General features: G+C 38.7%; 1 protein-coding gene across 1 annotated transcript; it reads right to left on the bottom strand.

The window, feature by feature from the left end:
- Positions 1-668: 668 nt before the first annotated feature.
- On the bottom strand, positions 669-17,685 carry LOC139739330 (phosphatidylserine decarboxylase proenzyme, mitochondrial-like). The gene is made up of 6 exons (XM_071649945.1): positions 17,005-17,685; positions 14,990-15,226; positions 6,746-6,892; positions 5,149-5,293; positions 4,533-4,693; positions 669-3,496 (listed from the first exon to the last, which is right to left on the bottom strand). Exons 1-6 carry the CDS (start codon positions 17,341-17,343, stop codon positions 3,263-3,265), a joined length of 1,263 nt encoding a protein of 420 aa, XP_071506046.1. The 5' UTR covers positions 17,344-17,685; the 3' UTR covers positions 669-3,262.
- Positions 17,686-26,581: the final 8,896 nt, after the last annotated feature.

Below are 26,581 nucleotides of genomic sequence, written 5' to 3' on the forward strand. Positions count from 1 at the left end.
TCAGGAGGTAGTGGCCTAAAATACTCAGCCCAAGGGACCATAGTCCTTCACTGGGTTTATTTGTATGGGCACAATTTCTATGACACTGCCCTGTTTTGCTGTGTGCTTGGTTTGGTTTGGTGTTTCTGATAGCTCAGCAATTTCGGGTAATTTTGCGCACAATGTCAAGAGATTAGGCAAAGGTCGCTACTTCACATTCTCACTGACTTCAGTCTGTGGGGAACACACTGTTTATAAATAGATCTATCTGCCATACAAACATGAACAGCTTCTATAAGATGATCCTATCCCACAAGGCATCACATGATTTGACCTCGTTACGGCTGGTTTCAGGGGTCACGCCTAGTTTTGATACCACAGCAAAAGACCAACTGGCAGCACTGCAGTTATGCCTGAAAAATGTCATACCATGCTACGCACTGGGCATGAGTGGAAAACAAACACACAAATACACACCCTTTTTTTTTTCTTGTATACACACACACACACACACACACACACACACATACGCGTCTATGGTGGAAACTGAGGACCTGTTTTACCCATAAGAATTTTACCACATAACCAAGTAACTGTGTGTCAATAGGACTCTTGTCAACCGAGGACTCATTGGTATATTACCATCCAACCGAGGACTTATTACAGTAATGCTAATGGAGGACCTACAAACATGTACCCCTACACCTTTGTAAATGCAAAAACAGACCGTCTGGAATGGTCTGCAAACCAAGGACGTCCTCGGTTCTTTGTGTGTCCTCGGTTTAAATGTAAAGTTTGTGTGTATTTCCTCGTTTTCCACCATGGGTAAGTGCACAAACACACACACACCCACACACACACACACACATTATAATCTTACTCTTCCCTTTGTACTAAAGGACAATGGATCCATTCCACAAGGGGCCAAGAATCCATTCCATTCCTGACATAAATCCCCACACTAGAAAAATGAACTGCTTCTTCCATTTCCACTACTTGCCCCCAAAGCATGACACCCAGGCAATGAAGAAAAATGGCACAAAAGAGTTTCAACACAATACAACACAGAGAGCAGCAATGCATAAGAGAGAGAGAGAGAGCAACACACATACATACACAGCATTCATACAAACAGTCAAGAGGGAGTAATACTGATATTGATTCATTAATTTGTACAAATCCACAGAATATTCTGCTCTGACATATTTGTAGCTATACACGTCACTGCCTCGATATTAATGGACAAGAATTAGTTGCCTTCAGTGCATGACTCTAGAATGGGAAGTGGGCGTGCGCTGTCACCAATCAAAGTTTCCCCCCTGGCAAACAACATCGCAGCATGATGAAAGAAAATATGAAGCCTCCGGCAACACTTTGTGGCGGAGGCATGAAAACACAACACTTCTGTAAACATCGACTGGAATGGGCAACACAAGATACTGTATATGTTGTTATTTTCGCATACAAATATTTTTCGGGAATGAGGTCATGGATATTTCCACGAGACGTTGTTTTCGGGAATTGACGCTGACGCTAACTTAAATGCACTATTACCCTAGCGCATGGAGACATTTTCATGTGTTGTTAAAATTCGCAAAATTCGCAAAAATTAAACCCTCACGAAAATAACAGCTCATACAGTAGAAAACTGAACACTGACGTTACAAGCTGTGTAAAGTTCATGTGTCTCTTTTGCAGCCCTGGATATTAGATTCCTTTCATGAGCTGGTATATTTTAGAGGTAGGTAATTCAGACGTTTCACCGGAATAGTAAACTGGAAACTTCTTTATGATGGAGGGGGAAACAAGAAATTTCCAGTTTCAATTCAAACCCTGAAAAAATTTTAACTGTTTTTATCCTCGGTACAAAAGAGGAACAATTTCCGTGTGACATGGTGTTTCTCACACACATGGTAGCTGTCTGTATATCAGGGGAAACATGGATGATGCCAGCACACACGTACCGAAGTAAATATGTGATTGCTAATTAGCTACATCCTATGTTAATGGGTAAAATGCTATCTATATGAGTAATTTGGCCGAGTTACAGAGGTACTACCCAGAGCATTTCTACTCCCACTACTTAATGCATGGGGCAGTTCTACAAATACATCATATACACCCAAGATGCAGTTGGTGGGATGGTTAAGTGACATGTGATTTTATTCTGGTTTTTGATCATTTGTGGTGGAAAAACATTTTCCTGTCCACGAATGTTGCCTCCAAAGGAATCCCTTCTCTGCAAATGAGCACTTCTCTAGCACATGAGGTGAAACAGAGGGCGTAACTTTCATTGGAGAAAATTGTGATGCACTCAGCTTTACAACACTTGACTGTGAATAGCATATCGCCAGACAGGTACGAGGCAAATACAGCATAATCACAATGATGAACAATAAGACAACACTCAACAGCTGACAACCATCAATACCTCTACACTGGCTCACAAACACATAATTCTGTTTGTCTTAGATGATTATGCTGAGAGGGTGATTAGCATGCTAAGCATCCCTTTATTTCCCTTTTAAATGTGATCTGCTGAGCAACAGACCAAGTACGCTCAGGAGAAGGGTGTTCCTGTCCAGACAAGACTCTGCAGGACATCAGGGAGTACACACAGACACATGAAAACAAATTGAGAGCCGCATGGGAATGGCAAGCAGGCATTATTGAAGTTAACCACATCCATCTGGAGCGATCCTACGGATTACCGCCCCATGCAGGGGGTGCGGTTCACAGCTCTGAGCTTGACTACACCCATCTGGATCCATCCTACCAATTACCCTCCGTGTAGAGGGGTGATCCGGGATTACACTCACACAGAAAGAAACACGCCCCTAGCAAAACTAACAAGGGTTGTCTGCCACGCAGCTCTTTGCCCTTCTTAAATTCAATACACATTGCATGGAAAGGAACAGACGCCAATTGGTCGCTATGTCTCAGCGACAGATGAACACCGCCAGACAAACTGCATATGATACAAACTGCCATATGGCACACGAGAAAGAATTCATCACATCGGCGTACCCTAAAACCATTTGCATTGATTCATATCAAAAGCTCAATACATCACATGTGACTGGGTCACGGATTTGATTGGATCCCATCATCGGAAACTTTCTTCCACATTCCTGATAGCATCTCCTATGTACAATTTGAGGAATTATGTACAAATTTACAAAATGGAGCAGCAGGTTAAGAAAGTGTTTTTTTCTTTCTTTCCAACATGTTCCCCCTGAGGAGGGAGGGGTATAAGAAGACAACAAAGTAGGTGCTATAATCTTCAAAGGGTGCCCAGTTTCTCTCCCAGCCTGATCTTGTCGCCGCTGTTAAAGACAAACTCGAAGTTCTTGGGCGCTTCGAAGACCAGCACGATGGTGGAGCCGAGGTTGAAGTCGCCGATGCCCTCGCCTTTGGTCATGGGAACTCCGTCCGCTCCCTCCTGGGTGGGCGTTGAAAGAGCCTTGTCGTAGAAGGTCCCTGGGTTGTACTTGCCCCTGAGGTTGGTGGATAGCTCCTGGATGGCAAATTTGGAAGAAATATAATGAAGTCCACAATATGAAATCAACTATTCCTGTCGGTACTGCTTACTGAAAAGTGGCAGTAATGAAATCCACTCACTAAAAGCACCTTCTTCATGATGTCACAATTTATACCTTTGTAAATTTTGATAATGGCTATGACAATGTACTCAATACTGTAAATGTAAAATATTTTGCAATGTTACATTTTCACAAACTGTGTACTCTACTGAATAAGCACAAGAGTATGGCCATGCAAATATCTGGGGAAAAACAAATACAAACAGAAATACTCTCCTCCATAAAATTATATCAAATTTTTGCCATATGACACTATACATCATTTTGTCATACAAAACAGAAATAGTTGCCAAATTTATTCATTTGACAAGTTCACTTTTACACAATCCATTTGCCTGCAGAGGCACAAAATCAAATCAATTCATTGATTATCAGCCTTGGTTTAACTACTTTGACTGCTCTCTCAATTTACAAACAGTCTTACAAGTCTGAAATCACAATTAAAACTTTACTGAAGAGGATTTGTTTCAATGCAAGAGCAGTATAATTGCAACCCCCATCCTGAAAAAAAGAAAAGTGGGGTAGGCTCTGTCAAAGATGGAAAAACAGAGTTTTCTTCTATGTGAGCAGGATGGTCCACATCTTGGAAATTTGAGTATGTTGCAAGCTCTGAATGTGAGAATATTGCAGGAATTGTTAGTGCTCAGGGCGCACATCACGACCAAATAGCAAGCAATTTTTTGCACCTTATTTCTCGTGCTGCTTACGTTCAATGTTAAGTCTCATGTTTTGCGTACAAATTTTCTAAGTAGTCAGATGTTTGTCAAGTTTGGCAAACGCTTTTCACGTGTTTGACTGCATTTCATTTTGATCTTGTTGCAAATTCTCGAGGATGCTGCGTAGCATGTGGCTGGCTTTCGAGGAAGTTGCACAAGAATTCGAGCATGTTGCAGCGACATGCTCATATCCCTCTTGGACCACCCTGATATTGTGAGATTCCCATCCATATACCTTGTCACAGTAGAATGAGATAGACCCAACATTGGTGGCGCCAACAGCAGTCAGAGAGAAGAAGCCATGTGTCCAGGAACCCGTCACACAAACCCGTTCGTTGTAGTTAAACAGGCCACGGACCCATCTTGCAATACCTGGATTCACTGAGAGTAGTTCCCCTGTGGGAAAAAAAAAATGACACAGAAAATAAAAAACACGAACCAAAGGAAAACGTAAAATGGAATTCATTCAGCAGTCAGAGAACAGGCCAAAATATTTACAGAAGCTGTATAGAAGATGAATAGATTAAAAAAACATAGACCAAAGGAGAACATAAAATGGGATTCATTCTGCTGTCACAGAACAGACCAAACTGTTTCTTTACCCATGTATTTTTTTTTTTACATTTGCAACACAGATATATGACCTTTAGCCACACATAACTTCTCTCCTCAAGGTGCCTTACAAAACTGATCTTGATAGCATGCATGCATGATAAAACTATCTTGATAGCATGCATTCAAATGAGAGCCAATGAAACGGAATCTACAATGGTTTTCTTGCATAGTTGGATAACAACAAAAATGTACAAAGGGACGAGGAGAGTCAGTCGGGCGACATTTGAGCCCCATACCTGGAAAATGCCTCCGGTGATTGGCGGTCCAGTCCGTCGGGGAGTGGAAGCGGTGGTAGTCGCCTGGTGCCAGGTAGATAACGCAGTGGTAGAGATTGGTGCCTTCCCTCTGGCACAGGGTAGAATGGTAGTCCTCGTCGGAGACCTGGCAGAGAAGCGACAGAAATACAAGTGGATAAAAGGATAGCAGAAGCAGAACAGGGAAGGCGATATTTGGAACTAAAATTGACGAAGAGAGATGAAAAAAAAAGGATTTTTATGCAGTATTACTGGGCAAAATGTTCTATTCAATTATATATTATATGTGTTTAAAGGGGAAAGCACCAAGACGGTGCAAAAAAAAAAATCAAAGTTTGAGCTTGAGTTCATAGAGGGTGAAAGAGCGCACTTTGCCCTTCTACACAAACACTGATACATAACACATGCCCCATCTTTGTAATTTCTTCTACTGACTGTCAAGGACAGTGATGCTTACCTAACATCACAAAATAATAAGTTTGCCATGATAATCTAATCTGGAAAAAGAAAAGATAATACGAAAATAATCTAAGAAAGAAACATGATTATCAAACATCAAAGTACACGTACGCATCTGGGAAAGAGATAAATCTATATTGTGTGTTTGTACAGCAAACAAGCAGCATTGCATTCATCAAAGCAAGCTTCAAAGTCACTTTGCCGTGAACATTTCATTGTCATGCTGAGTGCACTATCACACAACTATTGTTTCTCTTGATCCTTGTTCCATGTTCCACGTCACTGAAGGCAACTGCCAGGCTGAGGAAAAACCATTTACTATTGACTATCTATTTCTGCTTGAAAACTGCCAATGAAATTATCTACGTGTATAGCATGGCTATCACTACCAGTGAACAGAACCACGATTGCATTCATCAAAGCAAGCTTCAAAGTCACTTTGCCGTGCACATTTCATTGTCATGCTGAGTGCACTATCACACAACTATTGTTTCTCTTGATCCTTGTTCCATGTTCCACGTTACTGAAGGCAACTGCCAGGCTGAGGAAAAAACATTTACTATTGACTATCTATTTCTGCTTGAAAACTGCCAATGAAATTATCTACGTGTATAGCATGACTATCACTACCAGTGAACAGAACCACGAAAATTAACATAAATAGATTTTGTGAGTGTATAAATTCTGCCAGTCTTTATTAAATGCATATTCAACACTAATTGCATCTTTTAACTCACCAAACTTTTTTACCAATAAAGGTGTACCCTTTATAAACAACATCTTCCATTGCCACACTAATCAGCAGGGGAATCATTAGATCAGATCAATGCCATTTTGACTTTCTACAAACAAATCCTGCCTGTATGTATTTCTTGTCATAAAGCCAGAAAAATACACTGCATGACTGACAAAGAGACTTCATCCACTATTCTATGCCCAGAGCACAGAACATTGAAAAATGTCATTAAAACTTACACACCTGTCACAACTCTAATATACATCAACTCATATTTCAGCCACAATGTAACTGCCATTTGGCATCATTTCCCTTTGGCTTTCATAAACTAGTAACAACTTTAGAACAAACTGTTTCGTACAAGAGAAAAGATGAACACCTTACCTCATACTGACTGGAGTTGGTGTTGGTTTTGTCGGTGCACTTTGGTCCAAGGAAGTCCTTGAGCGAGTACGTAATGCCTTTAACTTGTTCTAGCTTGCTGTTGTGAACTTTGCCAAAATGGAGGACTGTCCCATCGCAAGGGCTCACCTGTAAAAGTCAAGACAATTTTGTGTGTATTGATGAAATTAAGTGATGCTTATTTATTAACACACTATTTTTTTTTCAACATGAAGGATTAACTGTACCATCACTTCCATACACATTTACACTATCACAGGAACTTTCATACCAAACTGGTCCATACCAAGTACAAATTTTGATCATACAGTGTAGTTTGTTTGTTTTGTTCGTTCTTGTTGGGTTTTTTTTTTTCAACTTTCTTTGTATGATTCATGTCAATACATATAATTGGTATCACCAGCTTCAGGATTTCTTGCACGTTTCATGAGCAAATGAATGTCATCTACATACAGATATCTGTCTGTCTGTCTGCTTATATAAATCTGTTAAATGGGGGAGTGGTGATGATGTTTATGTTAAGTTTAACCTAGCATCAATCAGACATGTCTATCACTTTGACCATCAAGTGAATCAAGATTCATGTGAGTTAGGGATAGAAACAACCAATGTAAAAATTTGAACCAGCATAAGTATTGTTAAATATACGAAATGTGAGCAATACTTATAATGAAAATGTTTCTATATTAAACCGTCTGCAGTTATGGTTTAATGAGAAAAATAGTGACCTCCACTAATCTATGGAGCAATGGATAGTGATGTGATTGCCTACACATTACTTATCCTTTTTGATACAGTGTCATAGCAACACTTTGTTTTGGTGGAAAATATGCATTGAAAATGGACAAATATTTGCATAATTCATTATGCAAATGAGATAATAGAGGTGTGTTGTTTAGTAGTTGCATTTAATTTTTGTATTTTTTTTATCACACCAGGGGCCCGTTTCATAAAACTTGTCATCAGTGATAAGTTGTCATAGATGTGACAAGCTACTGAAATCCTTGCATCAGCTTGGCTGAGAGCAAATTTGTCATAGAAATGTGGCAGTAGTCACTGATAAAAAGTTTTATGAAACAGGCCCCAGGAATCATGAACTGAACAAGTTTTGATGGATAACTGTTATGAAACAGATTCATATAATGTGATCCTGCATCACAAAACCAACAAAAAGTCACCAGACCTGGGTTTTTAGTTAGAGGCAGACTCTGAGAGACCAGACTCTAAGCTTTAGAATTAGGAATAACTCAATTCAAATGGCCTCTCCTAACATATCTAATCATAGAAGAGAAAACACTTGATCAGGAAAAGTGTTTACTGGGAGCAGAGGGTCTATAAAGTATAGGGTCTATTCAAGCACTTAATCCTACTATTAAGCTGCCCTAGCTGTGCAATGAATAGGACAAAAATAGGTTTTGAATCTCCACAACAACAACAATGAAGGGATTATCAAATCAAGCTGAGATTCACCATGCTCCATAAGCACATTCTTTCCCTCGACTAATACATGCTTTCAAAGCAGTAAATTGCTTTATCCTTCCAAGTTATAAGAGTTGAAAGGGAGGAATGTGTAAAGGGTTTTTAAAGAAAAGTTTGCCTCTAATACCCCCGCTCACAGTCCCACTTTGTCTAGCACATCCTCTGGAGGTTGCGCTGTGTTTACACCAAACAATGGGGGCTGTGAATGGTCACGGCGTATTAGCGTCTAGCACAAGTCTGGAGTGAGTCTGGCGTGAATCTAGCGTGAATGTCTGTTGTGCTTGACAGCCTAGCACAAGTCTAGCGCAACCTCCAGAGGTTGTGCTGTGTTCAGGCCAGACGAGGGGATTGTGAACCGCCTTGGCACAAACACGGCGTGAACATAGTCTGGTTTTCAGACCCTTTGCCAACTGTACTCCTTTTACAAAATGCACCCTCCGCGGATTCTGTTGCCACCCTTAGTGAAGTCACCGTTTTTGTCAAAAGGATAAGGCCTATCAGCTTAACCTGCTACTTCTTTTGTTGTTAGAAGCAGTAAATATTCTGAAAAGGAAATAAGTGTGAGAAAACGGTCTGAAAACCAGACTAGCGTAAACACAGCACACACTTCAAATGACATGACGAGCGCTGTTTGTGGTGGAAAAAAATACCCTTCCACTGATTTCCATAGAAATGTAAGCGGACCTCACTCTAGACAGCAAGGGGACTGTGAACGGGGGTCTCTCCGAGTTTGTATAAAAAATAGCTAGTTTTCATCTATCATGTCCTCTCTAGAGGTCCTCCTAGACAGTGGGACTGTGAACGGGGTATAAGACATACCTGATCACACTATACTCTACCGCCCCCCCCCCAAAAAAAAAAAGAAAAAAGAAAAGGTCGTAGAAAAACTGCTGAAACATACGTTCCCATTCATTTCATGATCCCAATCTCAGAAATAATGTAGAAAAAGACAAACTCTCTCAGAAAACATGAAAAAGTCGAGACTGACTTAGCTGACCCGTTTCACCTTTTTTAGGCCCCACGTAAAAATCAAGAGGTGTAACTTTTTGTTGGTTTTGTGATGCCAAGTCACATTGCGGCAGTGCATTGTAGAATCACGAAACCTACGGCCTCTTGAATACCAATTTGATAACAGTGTTATTAAGCCCCCCTTTCTTGATTCCAGTACTTAATTTTACCTTGGACCCTGACGACACTGTAATGTGCATCTTGTTTGCTCGATAACTTACCTGTTTTTCAGTATGCCAAGGTATGTGTATAATTTGATAGCAAGACTTTGTTTCAAGGAAAATGTGCACAGAAATGGCCAATCATTTCCATAATTTATTAAATGCAAATTAGATTATTAAAATTATTATAGTATCTCATTATTGCATCACAACCAGGAAGGTCTTGATAGATATAAATTATATGACTACAATGTATAATGATTCAGATTCATATATCGCAGCAATGTGTTGTATAATCTCGAAGCTTGTCCCTTCTGTAGCCTCTTGCATACCAATCTGCATACATAATTGCAAATACTATTTTTTTTTCCTGAATTGGTTGATTCCAGTACTTGATTTTCCTCTGATGACACCATGTACGCTTTCTTTGGCCGATACCTCATTTATTTTTCACTACGCCAAGGTACGGTTTGATAGCAAGACTTTGTTTGAAAGGGGAAAATATGTTGAGAAATGGCAAAATATTTACATAACTTATTATGCAAATGAGATGCGTGTTTTATCTTCATAGCTGAAGGTGGTTCTTGTATCTCTTTATCACACTAGGATTCGTGAACCGGTCTTGATGCAATGATTATCAGGATTATGATTTACAGATTATCGACAATGCATTGTAGAATCTAGACCTGCCAGTCCTGTATCCTCTTGTATGCCAATTTGCATATTGCATATGTATTATTCAGTTCTTTTGAACTGACTGAGATGCAGGACTTAATTTTGATTGGGCTCTGACGACACTACTTTTTGTTTGCCCGATGTAAGTATGATTAAAAACAGAAGTGAACATACATGTGCATAATACATATTATGCTGTAATGCATTGCTGTATCAATGGCAACTCCTAATTTGCATATTTCATTTCTTAATTTGCATTAAAATGAATGTTATGAACAATTGATGATCTAGCCACTGTCTTTCGCACCTTGCATACTTAAATTATTACTATTTCTGCATTTCTGTGGAGATTTTATGAATTTTAAATCATCAAAACATCTTAAAAAGCAATGGATTGGCTGCCATTTTGTTTATGCAAATTAGATGGCCATAGACTTAAAATTTTGCTTGGGAACCAGAATTTTTGAATTCAGCATACTTGAATTATACAAAATAGACCAGTTCCCACTTTTTACTAAAAAAATGCCTCTAACACTCATATTTTCCCCAAATCCCACTAGACTATGCCACAAAACTCTTGCCATTTAGAGTGGCATGGATTTCGTGCTACAACTGTATTGACCATCAGATCAAATATCTTGACTCAGACTACTTCTAAAGGCCAAACTTTGTACCTTACAGATCAGCTACGTCACTCTCAATAATGTGCAACTCATTCTTTGGAAATACAAAATGGTGCCAGTTCCACCACCTACTGGACAACAGGTGATTCATTCAAGGACAGTATGCCATCAGGAAGTTTCTCATTTTGATAGCGCAGTCAAGTTCAAATCAGTACAAAAACAACATAAGATACCAAGCCACTTCTTTTTTATTTTTTTTTTTAATGAGGAACATCTTTACATTGCCCTGAGTGTTAGCATCACCCTACACAAACTATCACATTTAACAGGTCCACTTGACATTTAGGGACCTGCATTTCATACAGTATTGTCAGATATGTGTTTGTTCCAACAAATTTGCTCTCAGCCAATCAGATGCAAGGATTTCAGTAGCTTAACAGTTTATCAGGAAAAACAACAAAAAAATCAGACAAAAGGCTTGCTGAAATGCCCCACCAGATCTTTATTTTCATCAATGCCAACTTATTTTCCTTTGATCAAGTACAACAGAGCTTGACATTTCCTGCACCAGAGAATGTGTAGGCCTATTTGTGTAGGCTCACAATGCTCAATCAGTGCACCTTAAAATCCAGGGCCATTTTTGCTTGGGGACTTTTGGGGGGAAAATAGAGCAATGCTTCATGAATGGAAAATTACTGGCCTCTTTTATCCATCCATGGTATGTAGTAGAAGCTGCCAACCAATCAGAGAGCAGCACAAGTGCACACACCTACTGAAATCAGTGAATTACAGTGTACTACAAAGCTCCCACCACAAATCAACCTGGCATGCTGGACCGATGATGCAAAACAACGAAATTATGGAAAATATCCAAAGATGAAGGACGTGAAATGGGGGAACCACAAAACTGGAAGTGTACGTCCCAAGAGCGATCGATCAGATATTGATATCGCGAAATGATACATGTATCACTTGATATCAGCTATTTGTTATGCAATAGGGAGAATTTGCAGTTGAGACAGGAAGCCTTTACCAGAACTGCTGTTTCATGTCAATACATTTTTCAAAAGAAAAGAAATGATAAAACAACAACAAAAACACTGCATGACCTTAACTGATATTATTCAAGTGTCCTTGTTCCTGATTCTTTACTGGGGTTTAGATGTCTGTATTGGATACCAGGTATTTGTTGTAGACAAACATTGATTCATACTTGTACACTGACCCCAACAGGTGACTCTGTTGTTGGTTATTTAATGGCGTTATCATTCGATTTGAATACTGATGCCAACCGGCTTGAGGTGACAGATAAGCGAGATGTAGTCTCAATTCAAGAGTTGTTTTACACAGCACATCAACCAATCACAGAAAGGATGGCGGCTACAGCCAGCGAACACGCGAGACAAAAACAGCTAGCCATTCTCACTTCCAAAAAGTCCATGAATGCTGCACTGATACTGCACAGGCATAAAAGATGTATGTAAGGATAGCAGCTCTTGCTGGAATGGCAACTTCCATTAGCAACAGCCAATTGGGAAGCGGGATTCTTGAGGTTACCACGACAACTGTCATTCCAGCACAAGTTGCTGTCATGCCAACTTTTTATAAAGAATGGGGCCTGGATGAAGCTGTACAGAGAATAACCCCTATTTGCAAAGCACATACATGTACATTATGTACATCAGTTCATGCAGCACTTGGTGACCATGAAGTATGTACTTTGTACTATAAAGAGAGATACTGGTCATTTGTATCTCTCTACATATATCATCATGATTCATCAGGGGTTGAATGCCTTACACAATCCCAGCCAAGATGGCGGCAGGAAGAAAACATCTCCCAACATTCTGTGCAAACAGCTCCACCACTGCACTCCCAGCAAAACTCAAGGGACACCCACCCCTACTGCAGCTACACGTATTGTCACACACAGGTTCCATATTGACTGGAAAGTTTATCAAGTCAGACGGCTAAAGGTCAAGCATGAAAAAATGTATCTATATCAACTCTAGTGTCTGCCCTACCACCATCTATTAGAGAGAAAAAAATGGAAAAAGTTATGAAAAAAATAATAATATAAAAGCTCTAAATAACTCATGCCTTACACAACATGACTACCTTCAAATAGGGGCTAAAGGCCAACAGAATGCCCCAGCTTCCAGGAAAGAATTTGCGCTTACAGAAAAAGAGAGAGAAAAAAAAAGTGCCATACACATACCAGCAGCAATGCAGCTCAACAAACACATCATAAGCTCTTTCTTCTTCTTTTTTATACAACAAATGGCCATAACTCAGCTGCTCACAACTTGCTGTCTGTGCACAAGGCTGCTATAGGAGCCTTCAAATTTCATATTGACTAGTTTACTCGAATGTAAAGCAGTATGTATTGTTGATATCAAAATGTATTACTTTTGAAATGACTGTCAGCCCAACAGATTTAATACTGTGACAATATGGCTCACTATCCTTGCTTGGTCAAAACGTAGGAATAATGCCTCCGGCACCCTTCGGGTGGAGGCATAAAAAGTACACAATTGAATTTTGAGATTTGGGATAAAGTATTGCCCATTCAAAACGATTCTTTGAGTCTGATCCAATGTAGACTAGTGACAGCAGTTTATGACACGTGGTGCTACGAGACACAAACTGCTTACACTCAGCATCACCCACTTTCCTGTCTCTGCTACACACGTGCCCGCAAATTGCATGTTCCTGCCAGAAAACACCATGCCAGACTGTATTGCTATAAGCATGGCACACAACTGCAGCTCGATAAATGCCCTTCGTTGGTTACAGTTACTCAAAAAATACAGAATTTGTAGATTCTACCCTTCATTATTAGCACAGAACAGCTTTTGTGAGGTTTACATATCACGTCAAATTTGCTTCATATAGGATAAGAACCTCAATTTAGAGAGTTTTGAAAAATTGAATGTGAGTATGATGTTCTCATCTGGAGCAATTGTGGGCATGCCCCCTACTTTCACCTTTCTCCCTCAGTATTTTGGTGATGGTGCATGAAATAAGCAAAGATTCTAAATGATCTAATCATCTATTCATATTTCCTAGATAAAGTGCACGCAGTCTCAGTTGATATCATACCTTCAGGCTTTTTGTTGAGCTTTCAAGTACCGTATGGTACATTTCTCTTTTATCTTCCTGTCAAGTCAACTGCTGTTGAATACATCTCCCAAAAATAAAGTGGAGAAAGTCAACCCTCCCTCCCCCCCCCCAAAAAAAAAAAAAATATATATATATGATGGAAATAAGCAAACATTGAGCTTACAAACAAGGCATACTTTGGTACAAGTGTATTTAAATCAATTAAATAAATGTCAGAGCAAATTAATTGATAACTTGCTAGTTGGCAGCTTTCAGCTACAAAACAAAATATGGCACAGAGAATCAAAATACCAAGAATAAAATTCCTTTAAAAATTTCTATTATGATTTTTACTGGTCGGGGACCATCGGACTAGCGCCAGTGTCAAGCATTGATACTGATGTGCCCTCACAAAGTATGCTACATTGTATACCGGACACTTCAATGTGTACCATTCTCTTTTACACATTCAACACTCCATAGTAACAGTCACCTGCACCTTGCTACACCTGGGTATTCCTGTAATCTTTCAAAATCAGAACTATTGACTCCGAATTTTTCCACATCTCGCCCCAAATTCAAATAGCAATTTGCCTCATATTACAGTCACGTACATGTATCTTCTGTAATAAAGACAAAACATTACGATTATCTAAATAAGCAGTAAACTCAATTTGACATTTCTAAAACTTGCCAAGCAAATAACACATGCCTAAAGTTTCCTCTTCCTCATAGCAGCCCAAGATAGAGCCGGATGGAAACGGTCGACCGCTTACTATTCCTCTAGCCTCCCCAACGATCGCACAGGTCGAGGGATAAGTAAGTAAGTAAATAAGTAAGTAAAGTTTCCTTTCGTTTGAGGGGCGGACCCAGGAATTCTGTAAAGGAGGGAGCAAAAAAAAATATTTCTGGTGCCACTTTCGGGTTTCATTGGCTGACAAGCAAAAACAAAAAAGGCTTTGCGCAATTTTGTGGTGACACTACGATAGACAATTAAAGGGGGCACACGTGCCTCCTTTCATTTTTGTCTTTTTATCTCTTTTAAGAAAAATCAAAGGCCCCCCCCCCCCCCATTCGCCACTGTCTTTGGAGTCCGAGTTAGTGCTATTCATTTTCTCGATTGATATTGACAGACTTAACACGAGATCTAGTTAGTGATGTTCACAGGAGAGTCTTACCAATGTGTGATGCTTGTCGATTGGCCGAACGTCTGGTTTCAGTTCGCGTTTGAAGAAATCCTGGAGATTACGGTATGCCTTCAAATCTTCGACCAGCGCCTCAGCAACATTGCAGCTGAAGAGCCGGGAGTAGAGACTGTACATGGGAACGCGGAGAAAGACAGGTACCTCGACACTGTTGACCTGACCCCATAGCCGGGACAGGAAACGGAATGGTATCGACCGGTAGAAGTTGACCTGATGATGGGGAAAAATAGGGATTTGTGTCAATCTCTTGAGAAAAACCTGGACGCTGCTTTAATCCTCCATGATACTCCTAAACTTGAAATGCATTTTCAACAGTTGGGGAGTTTTACACATGTATGATGTATCCAAAGTACAACTTACTGTAAAAGTGGAGATTTTCGCGGTGTTGAAATTTTCGCGCATTTCGCGCAACCAGAAACTAGCGCGAAAATAAAAGCACGCGAATATTTTTGCATGCCATATGTTCCAGTGGTTGCATGTCTTGATTCCGCGGAATTAAAAATACGCGAAACTCTTCTCACCCGGCCCAGCGCGAAAATATCCACTTTTACAGTACATGAATTGCAAACTGCACCTCTGGAAAAATGAAAAATAAAGGGAGTACTGCACTGCTGAAAATGGTTCACTTCTGGTAAGAGATGAAAAGACATACTTCCACGCATTAAACAAAGGAGCATTTTGAAGTATGGTTGTCACAACTGTGACATTCCTACATGCAACATGCATTTGTAACATCTGTCTTTTCAACTTTACAAGTTACAACTGACCTATATGTACAGTTATGCAGTGTACTGACACGGCATGAATGTATAAAACACTGGCGTACAAATACCTGTGAAGCAAAAAAGAAAATGATGAACACAGGCAAAACACAAACAAGACAATGTATTCTGAGTGATGGGTGACCAGTATAGTGTTAGCGAGTGTTGAATCTCCCGACTGGAAGGATATGATTAATGTCGCACAATGCGACCAATGGACATATCTTACTCTTTTACCGAGGTTCCATCATCATCTATAGTAAAAATTCACTCAGTCTCACTTATCCCGTCCTTTTCAGTTAAGGGAAATTATTCAAATTTCAAAAGAGATTCTGTTTAATCTGAAATTAAACCTTGCAGACAGATTTTTAACTTGGAATTAAGCATTACGTGGTAACCTACAAGTATAAACCACCCCAAACACCTGTAAATTCAGCATGGTATCAAGGTATACACAAAACACATACGTACGTATGTAGGTGCAAAATGGCTGTCCTGTAGGCTGTAATGGCCGTTATGTGCTGTAGACAATATCTATGGAAATCTAACGTTACACAAAATAAATAGTCACATTGCCTGTTGGTTTAAGAAAGTGTAACTTTGTTTGTATAATTCCAATCATACTAGGGTCTAGACGATATCTATAAAGTTTAGAGAAACTTAGACAGAAAGATCCGTCTGTCCGGAGGACTCTTTTTATATTTTGCCATTAACGCTGTCCTCCGTAGGAGGGGATCCGTGAAGCCAGACGCAGTCTCCGCGGAACATTCCCCGACGGACAGATACAGACCGATCTTTCGGTCAAAGAGAAACTGGGGATTCCTTCTACTAGTTAAATGTAGCGTTAGTGTATATTTTAGTCTTCGTTGAGGTTTCCAGTTTGAAACAAACTGTCAATTTCAAAAGGAACCACATCATTCAGTCATTTCTGATTTCATCAATGGCATATCCAACTGCGATTTAAAATCAGCTAAAACTGCTCATAAGAAATTAAAAATCTTGCATCCGTAGTGATTTCGCAGGGAATTCTGATATCCTATTCTTTTTCTGCTAACCGGTTGTGTAGCTGTGATTAATTTCCTGGCAATTTCTTTAGAGAAATTCAGACATCCTCGCAGTGTCATTGAGATAACTTTCACCTTTGTTCATAAAGTTTCTGAATCTGATACTCCCTACCCTTTTTCAGAGGTATGAAATCATAACAAGACTCGCATGAAAAGCACTTACAATATATTTCCTGTAAAGGGCAAATTCCTCATCTGCAATATCGATATGTTTGCACAATTTTTCTTCTCTCTTTGGAGCTGCAGCTGGGTGAATTCCTCCCAAGTCCACATCTTCGTCTTCGGCGGATTCAGGCAATCGTAGTTTCACATCCAAAAACTCGCACCATGGTAACAAAATGTAGCCGATGCGAAGGCATGCTTTGTATGGATTAACTCGCTTCAGGTACGGTAATTGTCCAACAAAAGGAAGGAAGTTCACGTAGATGAAATACCAGGCCTGAACAGTCAAGAAGATACTCAGAAACGCCGGTATGTGCCCAAGAAGAACAAGCACCTCCATCTTGGCTCAAACGGTTACCACCCGGCGCCACACGTCACACGAGCTATCGTACAACGCACAGCTAGAGCCTAGGGGAACGGACCGGACGCCGGTGTCTCGGCAGAGAGCCGCACCTATTCCTTGACAACACGAGGCCCGATCGAAGGCAAGGGCGTTAACGTTACTTTTCGGAGCTAATTTCACAAGTAACACTTTCCATTCGTGGTTAAATCATCATCAGTCTGGAATTTCAATTGATTTTCTTCGTTTTTACATGCTTGTCAGCATACTGCAGGACCAATTTAAGGGTTAAAATTTCTTAAAATATTGGCATGAAATTTGGCGTACATCTGCCCTCCTTCATATTCCCTGACGGGAAGACTTGAGCAAGGTGCGCATGCGCCATAAACCGACACCGTTCTTATTTTCGCGAACAACGCTCTTAGTCTTCTGTCAAGGACCAATTTATTGTCGATCACTAATTTCTATCACGTAGATCGGTGTTACCGATGCTGATTGAGCACGAAACGTGCACATCGCAGGTGGCTCGACGATATTTAATTTAAATTCCCACTTTTGTGTGAAAGTATGCTCACATTTAAGGGGCCAATCTTGTTCATTTCTTAAATCAGGGGGGCATTTCATGGAGGAACTTGTCGGATAAAATATCGGACAAGTCAATTATATCCGACAAGTTTTGAGAAATTCTTTCGTCTGATTGGCTGATTTCTCTGAACTTGTCGGATATAATGGACTTGGACATTTTATCCGACAAGTTCCTTCATGAAATGCCCCCCAGGTTGTGCTAAAATGCAGTAACATAATTCATTGGGTTAAGTAGAGGGGCCCACACACTACAAGCAGAGGGGCCCACACACTACAAGCTCTGTCTTTTTAGTGGGTCCCTCCATTTTTCGCACGGTATATATACATGTACTTCATTTCGATCACTTCTGTTTCTTTTTTACTATACAATGTATGATTACTATAGGTCCTCAATTATTGTACAGTCTTTTCATTTCACTATGTTCTATTAACCTTGTTCTCTGTTATCAAAAGAAGTGAAACATATGTTATGTCGAAAAATGAAATAAACTTTGAATTGAATTGAAAAAATTGAATATACGAGTAGAAACGTGGCGTTATAGATATTACTACGTTTAGGACCCTATAGGCCTATAATTCTTAATTGAATTCAAGTATTTATCCTGAAGTGGATATGTTCATCTAGTTGTGTCTGATAATGCTCAAAAGGACGAACACGCTTGTAGAAAATAGTGGTTGTTGCCACTATCAGTCAGAACTCGTGGATTCCTCCATACCCAGACATGGCACCCCGTGATGGGCCAAATACGGAACACATGAGAAAGTATGGGATTATAGCCCCGACCAGCTTGGTCCACTTTTTTTTTTTTTTTTTTGGAAATACCAATGGAATCTAGTGTTCTTATACCGTGGGCATTGAACGAGTTGAACTGTGGTCTTTTACAAATATAAGGCATATTTCAATATTATGACGCCATTTCAAGAGCTTATACAACTTTTGTTTTGCGCTATCGATATATAGAGCAGATTATAAAACCCACTGTGGACTTATGTTTCATGGATAGCTTCACTGCCTTTTGCAGTCTTCTGAGTCGGATTTCATTTTAAGGGAAACTCTACCCAGAAAATTAAGTTTGTGTAAGCAGTAAAAAAGAAGAACAGGACTGTGAAACTTGAGGCAAATTCCGATCAAAACTGAGAAAGCTGCACGAGACGGAAATTATCGTGACAGGCTTTGAAGCAAGTTTTCCGGAATCTGGACTTGAATAAATTAGCAACAGCTAAATTAAGTCTGTGCTCTCTTCTATTCGACAAAACACGAAGGGCTGGAAATTATAACACCTATTAGCTTGCACTGAATTATAATTGACGTCGGTCCACATTAATAGTGAATATAATTTGGCGCAATTTTACTGTTCATCAAACAAGATTACTGTTCTTCAAATATCAAACATTTTTCCTCTCTTCCAAATCCATGGATTTGACATAAACTTCCTTCGTGAATTTCACGAAATGAAAATGTCAAAGAGAGACGTTTGCCTCGATCCGTTACGCAACCACCTTACAAAATTTAATAAACAGACAAAACGAACCCTGGGAAACGAACAAACAAAGTAAAGCAATGAAACAGCCACCCGTGAGTTATCATCGTGGGGGCTCAGGACGCAATCACACAATTTTATATAATCAGCAGTTATAGATCAGCATTCCAAAATCTAAATCATGTTAAAACGGGGATTAAAAAGTTCCCTCACAACACGTTGATATGCTCAGTAGGTGGGCAAATCACTCTCTTACGCGTGACATCTCAACCGGATTTTCCAAAATTAAGCGAACAAACCTTCATGAGAAGATAAAAATATTATGTCATAATTCCCATTATTCCTCATTCCCCAAACAAAGAAACAAATACCGAACGAACGGACAGATAAACAGTCTTACTCAATATACACAATAAAGGGGCGGATCCACCACAAATTGCTTGAAGGGGGCGCAAAGCAAGGTACCGGTATCTTCCGGATTTCCGACACTACCGCAAAAAAAAAAAAAAAAAAAAAAACAACACACACACACACACACACACAAACAAACAAAACAATCAAAACAAAAAAAAAAACTGGAATTTTCTCACGCCACCTTCTTGGTTTCATCGGCTCATTAGGGGAAAAAAGACTTAAGTGCAGTTCTGGCGCATACTTCTTCTTTCTTTTTCTTTTTTCTTTTTTTTTTTAAGAATCAAAATAACGGATAGTAACGGGGGCACCCGGTGCGCCCTTTTAATTTTTTTTTTCATTAAAAAATAGAAAACAAATCAAAGGGGGCGCACGCCCGGTGCGTACCCCACCCCCCCCCCCCTCCTCTGGATCCACTAGTACAATACAGCCTTTCTCAGTCACTATTAAATGCTCGGTTGTTTTCTTACCGTGATGATCTTATCGAAAAACATAAAGCCTACTTTATTTATCCGTACAGTCTTGATAGAGACTACGCGTAGTTCGTGATCCAGGAGCGCCACTGACCTTTGAGACATCACCTCATGAGCGGATGTGTAGCTTATGATTCAGTCGTTTTATGCGGACAACTATTTTTAACATCTTTCTTTGGTCAGTAACGCAAACGCAGTTTACTTTAAACGAACTGCATGTCATTGAAATTTTCTGTTATATATTTACATATATAACACTTGATCATAACACCGCAAATTTGTCAAAAGTTATTTCCGGCAGCACAAATAAAAACATAACAGGGTCTGGTTATGTAGACTGATCATATATTTATTTTCTTTTCCAGGCTTTGCCAACGTGACAACATGCTCAGTGCTCAGAAAGCTTATCAATTGGTGAGAAAAATCTCTTTGAATTTTGTACTAGTATTTCTCGGTGAGATCCAGTCTCTTGAATCGTGCATTGTTGATTTGCCTCGTGCACTTTGCAATCTTACTAAGATACCAACCCATGTCAGTAATCCTTCTGAGAGACAGCAAAACAAGCAAACAAACCTCTTGGTTAAACAAGAATTCTGAAATGGAGCAAATGATGAAATAATTCATTTCATTTCATTTCATTTCATTTCATTAAATGAATATACTGCACTATCAATAAATAATTAATCAAATAGATAAAAGAAAGTAAATAAATCAATAAGTTAACTGCAACTGTATTCAATAGGCCCAGCTACTCATCTTACACTGCTAAATTCTCACTATGTCCATAAAATTCGCCCCTTTTCAGAATACCTGGTTCCGCCCTTGTTATATCATACCTTTGCGACATAGCAAGTGTTTTTTTTTTTTTCAGGTGTCTCTCAGATCTGTTGATGTGGAACTCTGTTTCTGTGTAACCATAAATTGCAATGTGCTCTGTGTGTGTGTGTGTGTGTGTGTGTGTGTGTTTTCTGAAGCTCATCGATAATCTTTCTAGTTGTTGCTGCCCTTTCTCCTCTTCTAAATCTTTTTTTCCTTGTTCTTCTCTCTCCTCCTTCCTCCGCTCCTTCATCGTCACCATGGAAACCTGTGTCTCTTCTTCTTACACCTTCCCTTTTTCCCTTTCTTTATGTTGCATTTCCTTTGGGCTGTTTTTTAAGTTTTTCTCTTATCCCCTAAATAACTTTTGGTCCTACTTCTCATGATCCCTTCTTTATAGACTCTGAAGTTTCAATTCTTATTTCCTTGAAGTCTGGCAAACATATTACAAACCCTACTGCAAGTAAAGGGAAACCCTAATCTTCAGAAAACCAGTACATGCTGTTTTGATTTCACAGAACAGTGATCTCTAAGAATTTACATACAATTCAGTCCCTGGGATATGGGGGCAAAAAGTACCCCCAAATTGTAAGCGCTCAATAGAGCAACACAGAAGCAAGTTTCATGCTTTTCTCTCTTAGTGTCAAGTGAGTCAAATGCAAATGTACACAAATTTCACACACATACCAACAGACAGAAAAATTACAAAACAAAAACAAAAACAAAAACTTGATTTGGGGATGGAGGAGTTATGGAACACTCGATTTGAAACCAAGTACGTAAAATATGTTGCTTATTGTGATCCATTTCAAGGGTTTCTAATTTCTTTGTACTTTTCTTTTCAAGGTAAGCAAATGAGGGTACCTCACAAGTCACAAGTCACCAAACCGATTCAGAAACAATCATAAATATTTAGATTTCTTGCAAATGTGTTAAAGGCACTGTTTACCACTGGGAGCAGTGATTTAAAAAATGTTTGAGTTATCATATTTGATTCACATGTGTAGGTATGTCAATTGTATCAATTGTTTGCAATTAACCCCAAAATATATGAAGATATCACTATTTTTCTATCAATATAAACACACACACACAGATAAGTGAAGATGGTTTATTCCAGAAACAATTTTGTTATAACTATTGTTCATTTTGTGTATACATGTAATTTCAATGCTTGACATTGATTATACTGATTAAATTTTTTACATTTGTTGTTTCTATCCCTAACTCACATTTTAGAATTATATTGAAGCACTAAAGCTGGGTTTTGTTTCATCTGCAAATGGTAACCAATGCCGTAAGCTCTGGGTGGTTGATTCAGCAGTTTTATCAAAACACACACACAACAGGATTCTAAGTACCACTTTTTGGGGAGAGGGAGGTTATAAATATATATATATATATATATATATATATATATATATATATATATATATATACATGTATATATGTATTAATATATATATATATATATATATATATAATTTTCTTCGAATCCATTCTTGTTATAAGTACACTAGCAGTAGCTGTTAGACAGCAATCAATGAACATCAGTCTTCAGTTCTTACCATGGGAACTGAAATCCCTTTTCATGACATCTGGGCTCCTGACATCTGGACTACTGAGTCAGTATTGGCATGTATATTGACTTTAAGTAAGCAAAAACTGTTCATGAATTTATGTGTATAGTCTTCATTTGTAACTGTCATTTTTTGCTTTTTGTTTTGTTTTTTAGACTTCAAGGAGCCAACGCAAAAAGAAAATTACATTCAACTTGCCACATTCTACAGCCCACACTAATAATGATGGTGGTATGAAGCAACTAAGTGGCATAATAATGCATATCTACATGTTTGTGTGCACAGAATTGCAATCACATTTTGAAAAATAAAAAGAACATTGTCATAGAATACGTTTGCCCAAAGGCACATGAAAGGTTTGGCAAGTTTCAGTGTGACACAGTCATGGACATTGATATTGGGGCCAATATTTTCTCCGAGTTAGGGCTATGGACATTTGCATAATGGTTGATGTTTACACAAAATGTACATATACATACATACAGATGAATATAAATACATACTTCATATCAAACATACATGTATTTCTAACAATGCAGTGTGTATTTCTTTTCATTTCTAATAATTGGCATATCAAAAAAATAATAATAAACCTGTCTGTGTATGAGAAGAATGTACATAATTGCCTATATTATTCAGTGCTCAATACTTAATGACATACCAGCAATTTTGATTCTGATTCTTTGGTTTGGGAGATTTTCTTCTACACATCACCACTGCCAATCACTCGTATCCATATTCATTTTATTGTTTTTCATTTTCCATTTGATACATTTTGCTATGGTATAAACTTTTGTACATCATCATTTGATAGAAATTGTTCTCATTTTCATAATCCCCTAATCATGATTACACTGGTAAACATTTATATTGTGACCTTCAAGCACTTTAAATTCAAAATCAACACAATTAACACAAACCACTAAGAATTCTTGAAAGTTCATACAGTGCAGTGAGAGTCAAAGCAAAAATGTAAAAATACTGCTGTACTCTGAGTTGGTCACTTCTATGTGACACAGCCGCGGTGGAAAGAACTGCATCAACTACTGCAAAATGAGAAATATTCGCCTGCATTTTAATTTCGCTAATTTCACGAGAGCCAATATTTGCAAAATTAAAACGCACACAAAAGTTCTTACCTACACCATATGCAGTGAATGCCGGCGGCAATTCGCAAAAAATTTCATGCCGCGAAAAAAGAACGTCGGCTCCAATTCGCGAAAATTTCATGCCGCAAATAAATCGTGTTTTACAGTACACTCACCTGCCACTCTTTAGCGAGGGACTCGTCGACCGACTTTGCCCCTCGGATGTGCCTCTCTTCCCGCTTCTTAATGTGGCCATACTGCTGGTAACAGATGTAGGCAAAGCCCACACTGAGCGGGATGGGCACCCACCTCAAGGATCGCCAGTAACCAAGGAGACCGCGTGAGGACGATGCGGATGAAGAGTGATGCGAGTTGGAGGTGGAGGAAGAGGAAGAGAAGGAGAACCTACCAGAACCTTCAAGAGAGGACGAGCAGTGACCAAAAAAAAGGAAGAAATCATATGTATCATATAAGTTATGAACATTTGGAAATGCCATCTGAGCTTTGATCAGAATAAAAAAGTTCCATAAACCACATTTTTGTGGTTCATTCATTATTATTTTTTTCCATTTCCAACAGAAACATATAAATATTCTATATCTATATGTTTTATTATAAGTTGAATACACAAATTACATTATAATGTCCAATAAATAAAATGCACACAGTTTGCAAAATACAGAGTGTATAGAAATGCTACGAATGGGGAGGAATGTTAAAAAGCAGTACTTGCAGGGTGCATTCCCCTCACAAAAAATACAATAAATCAAACGACTGATATACTATCATACATAAAAAGCAGAATTTTGAAACAAATTAAGACATGGAAACCCATCTTATCCTAACAAACACCCTAGACGAATGGTTGCTTTATCTTTTTATATTCATTTCTGTCACTCATCGCTAGTAGTTTAAACAGTAGAATGCAAACTTCTCTTTCACCTGTGCCCTTGTTTGGACATTGGTTCATTCTCTTGAAGAATTATAAGCAGCCATTAAATTGCCAAATTTACATTTAATCCTTAAACTGTCAATGCAAATCACAAGACTTATATCAATATTTCCATATCAAATTGGCAAATGTTTGTATTTTTGCTGACTTTATGCAGATAAATCTAACTACAAAGTTCCATCCATCTTTCAGTAAGCGGCTAAGATGTCACATGCTGAATGTCTGAAGTAAACAGACATATATTATGTCTACCTCTTTCTTGCATAATTTATCAATTCAATGATGGAGAAAAGCCTCTCCCCCCCCCCCAAAAAAAAATAAATAAATAAATAAATAGATAAATAAATAATTTATTAATGTATATATTTATATATATATATATATATATATATATATGAGATATGAGAAAGGAAGGAGAAATCGCTGCATAGCTTTGACATCATTATTCCTCTTACCGTTTAATTTGCTATTTATTCAGGAGTCATATCAAAATCAATATTACTGAAATCCTTATGTACGAATAATACTTTCTGAGAAGCAATACAACAAATTCTAATGCATTTTTGCAATGTCTTTTGCAGATAGAATGAAAAAGTAGTTGTGGGTTGTATCTCTGTTGGCTACGAGCAGTAATCTCATTGCAGAGCAACATTCCCCCGTAATCTGAGTCATCGTCCAGGCATTACCGTGGAAGGAGCGACTGCAACACACAAGGCACTGATTTGACTGGAAGACACGCCCTCTCCTGGCCCCTCCTAGAGACCTCCCTACCACTCTCTCTACTGGAAGATGCCCGAGAATGGAGGTATCGCCATGGCGACCTAATAGCCTGGGGAAGGAGGAAAGAGAGAGTCAGCTTTATTGTTACTGTGAGAAAATATAGGCAAAATTTTACCAAACTCAGTTAGGGCCATGATATTTCACTCGTCCATTACATTCATAGAATTTGCAACATCATAAAAGAACTGAAAAATAATAATAGAAATAAAAATGAAGGACTGTATCACAATGGCCCATGTTGATGCTGGCTGTATGGGACATTAACGGTATATCTCTTTCACACAGAGGGCAGCATTGCTTTGAACACATCATGAGCGGTGAAGCAAGAGCACATCACGAACAATCAACTGAGTATGTATTGTTGCATAGTAAGGATGGTGAATGAGTGAGTAAATCTTTCAGGGCACCTACATCTTTCATGATTGAACTATAGGTGGCAGCATACACATTTTGTCAGTCTACATAGTTGCACAGAGTGAATACCTCCTAAGTTTCTAAGTTGAAATGATAGTAGTTTCCTCAGTATGAAAGGAATAGGATACATGGCAGCTATGGATCTGCAATACTAATCAGTGGTTTGGGGTTGTTGTTCTTGTTTTCAAATACTGGGTACATCCCTTTTATGATTTAGTATCTTGTTTGATGTCGCAAATGGATATGTACATTTTTGATCAGTTACATGTATTAGTGGATACTGAAGGATCAAAAACACACAGACAACACTTAACTTCACTCTTCATTTATACACGTGTACCCATTGATTTAATTCACTGGAAAACTTTGTGGAGACCATATATGGTACTTTGTGTGTCATATCTGTCATAGTTACTCCCTACCCATCAATTGCAATTATTTTTGAAAGAGCGCCCTCAAACTCCATGACACATGCTGTGTCTATCAACGAGGCAAACGGGTACAATATTTTTTTTGTCACATATTTTCACAAAACAGTAATATTGTTTGCAAGAATGTGTGCAAATTAACCCAGTGAGGATAATGTCATTTCGCTATAACACTCGTTGTATACACCTGCCTGAGTACTGTAAAATAAGGAATTTTCGCATGCATTTTA

This window comes from Diadema antillarum, unplaced genomic scaffold (genome assembly GCF_040938485.1).
Source record: "Diadema antillarum isolate AM-2024a unplaced genomic scaffold, OU_Dant_1.0 seq00000796_RagTag, whole genome shotgun sequence".
Classification (NCBI taxonomy): Eukaryota; Metazoa; Echinodermata; class Echinoidea; order Diadematoida; family Diadematidae; genus Diadema; species Diadema antillarum.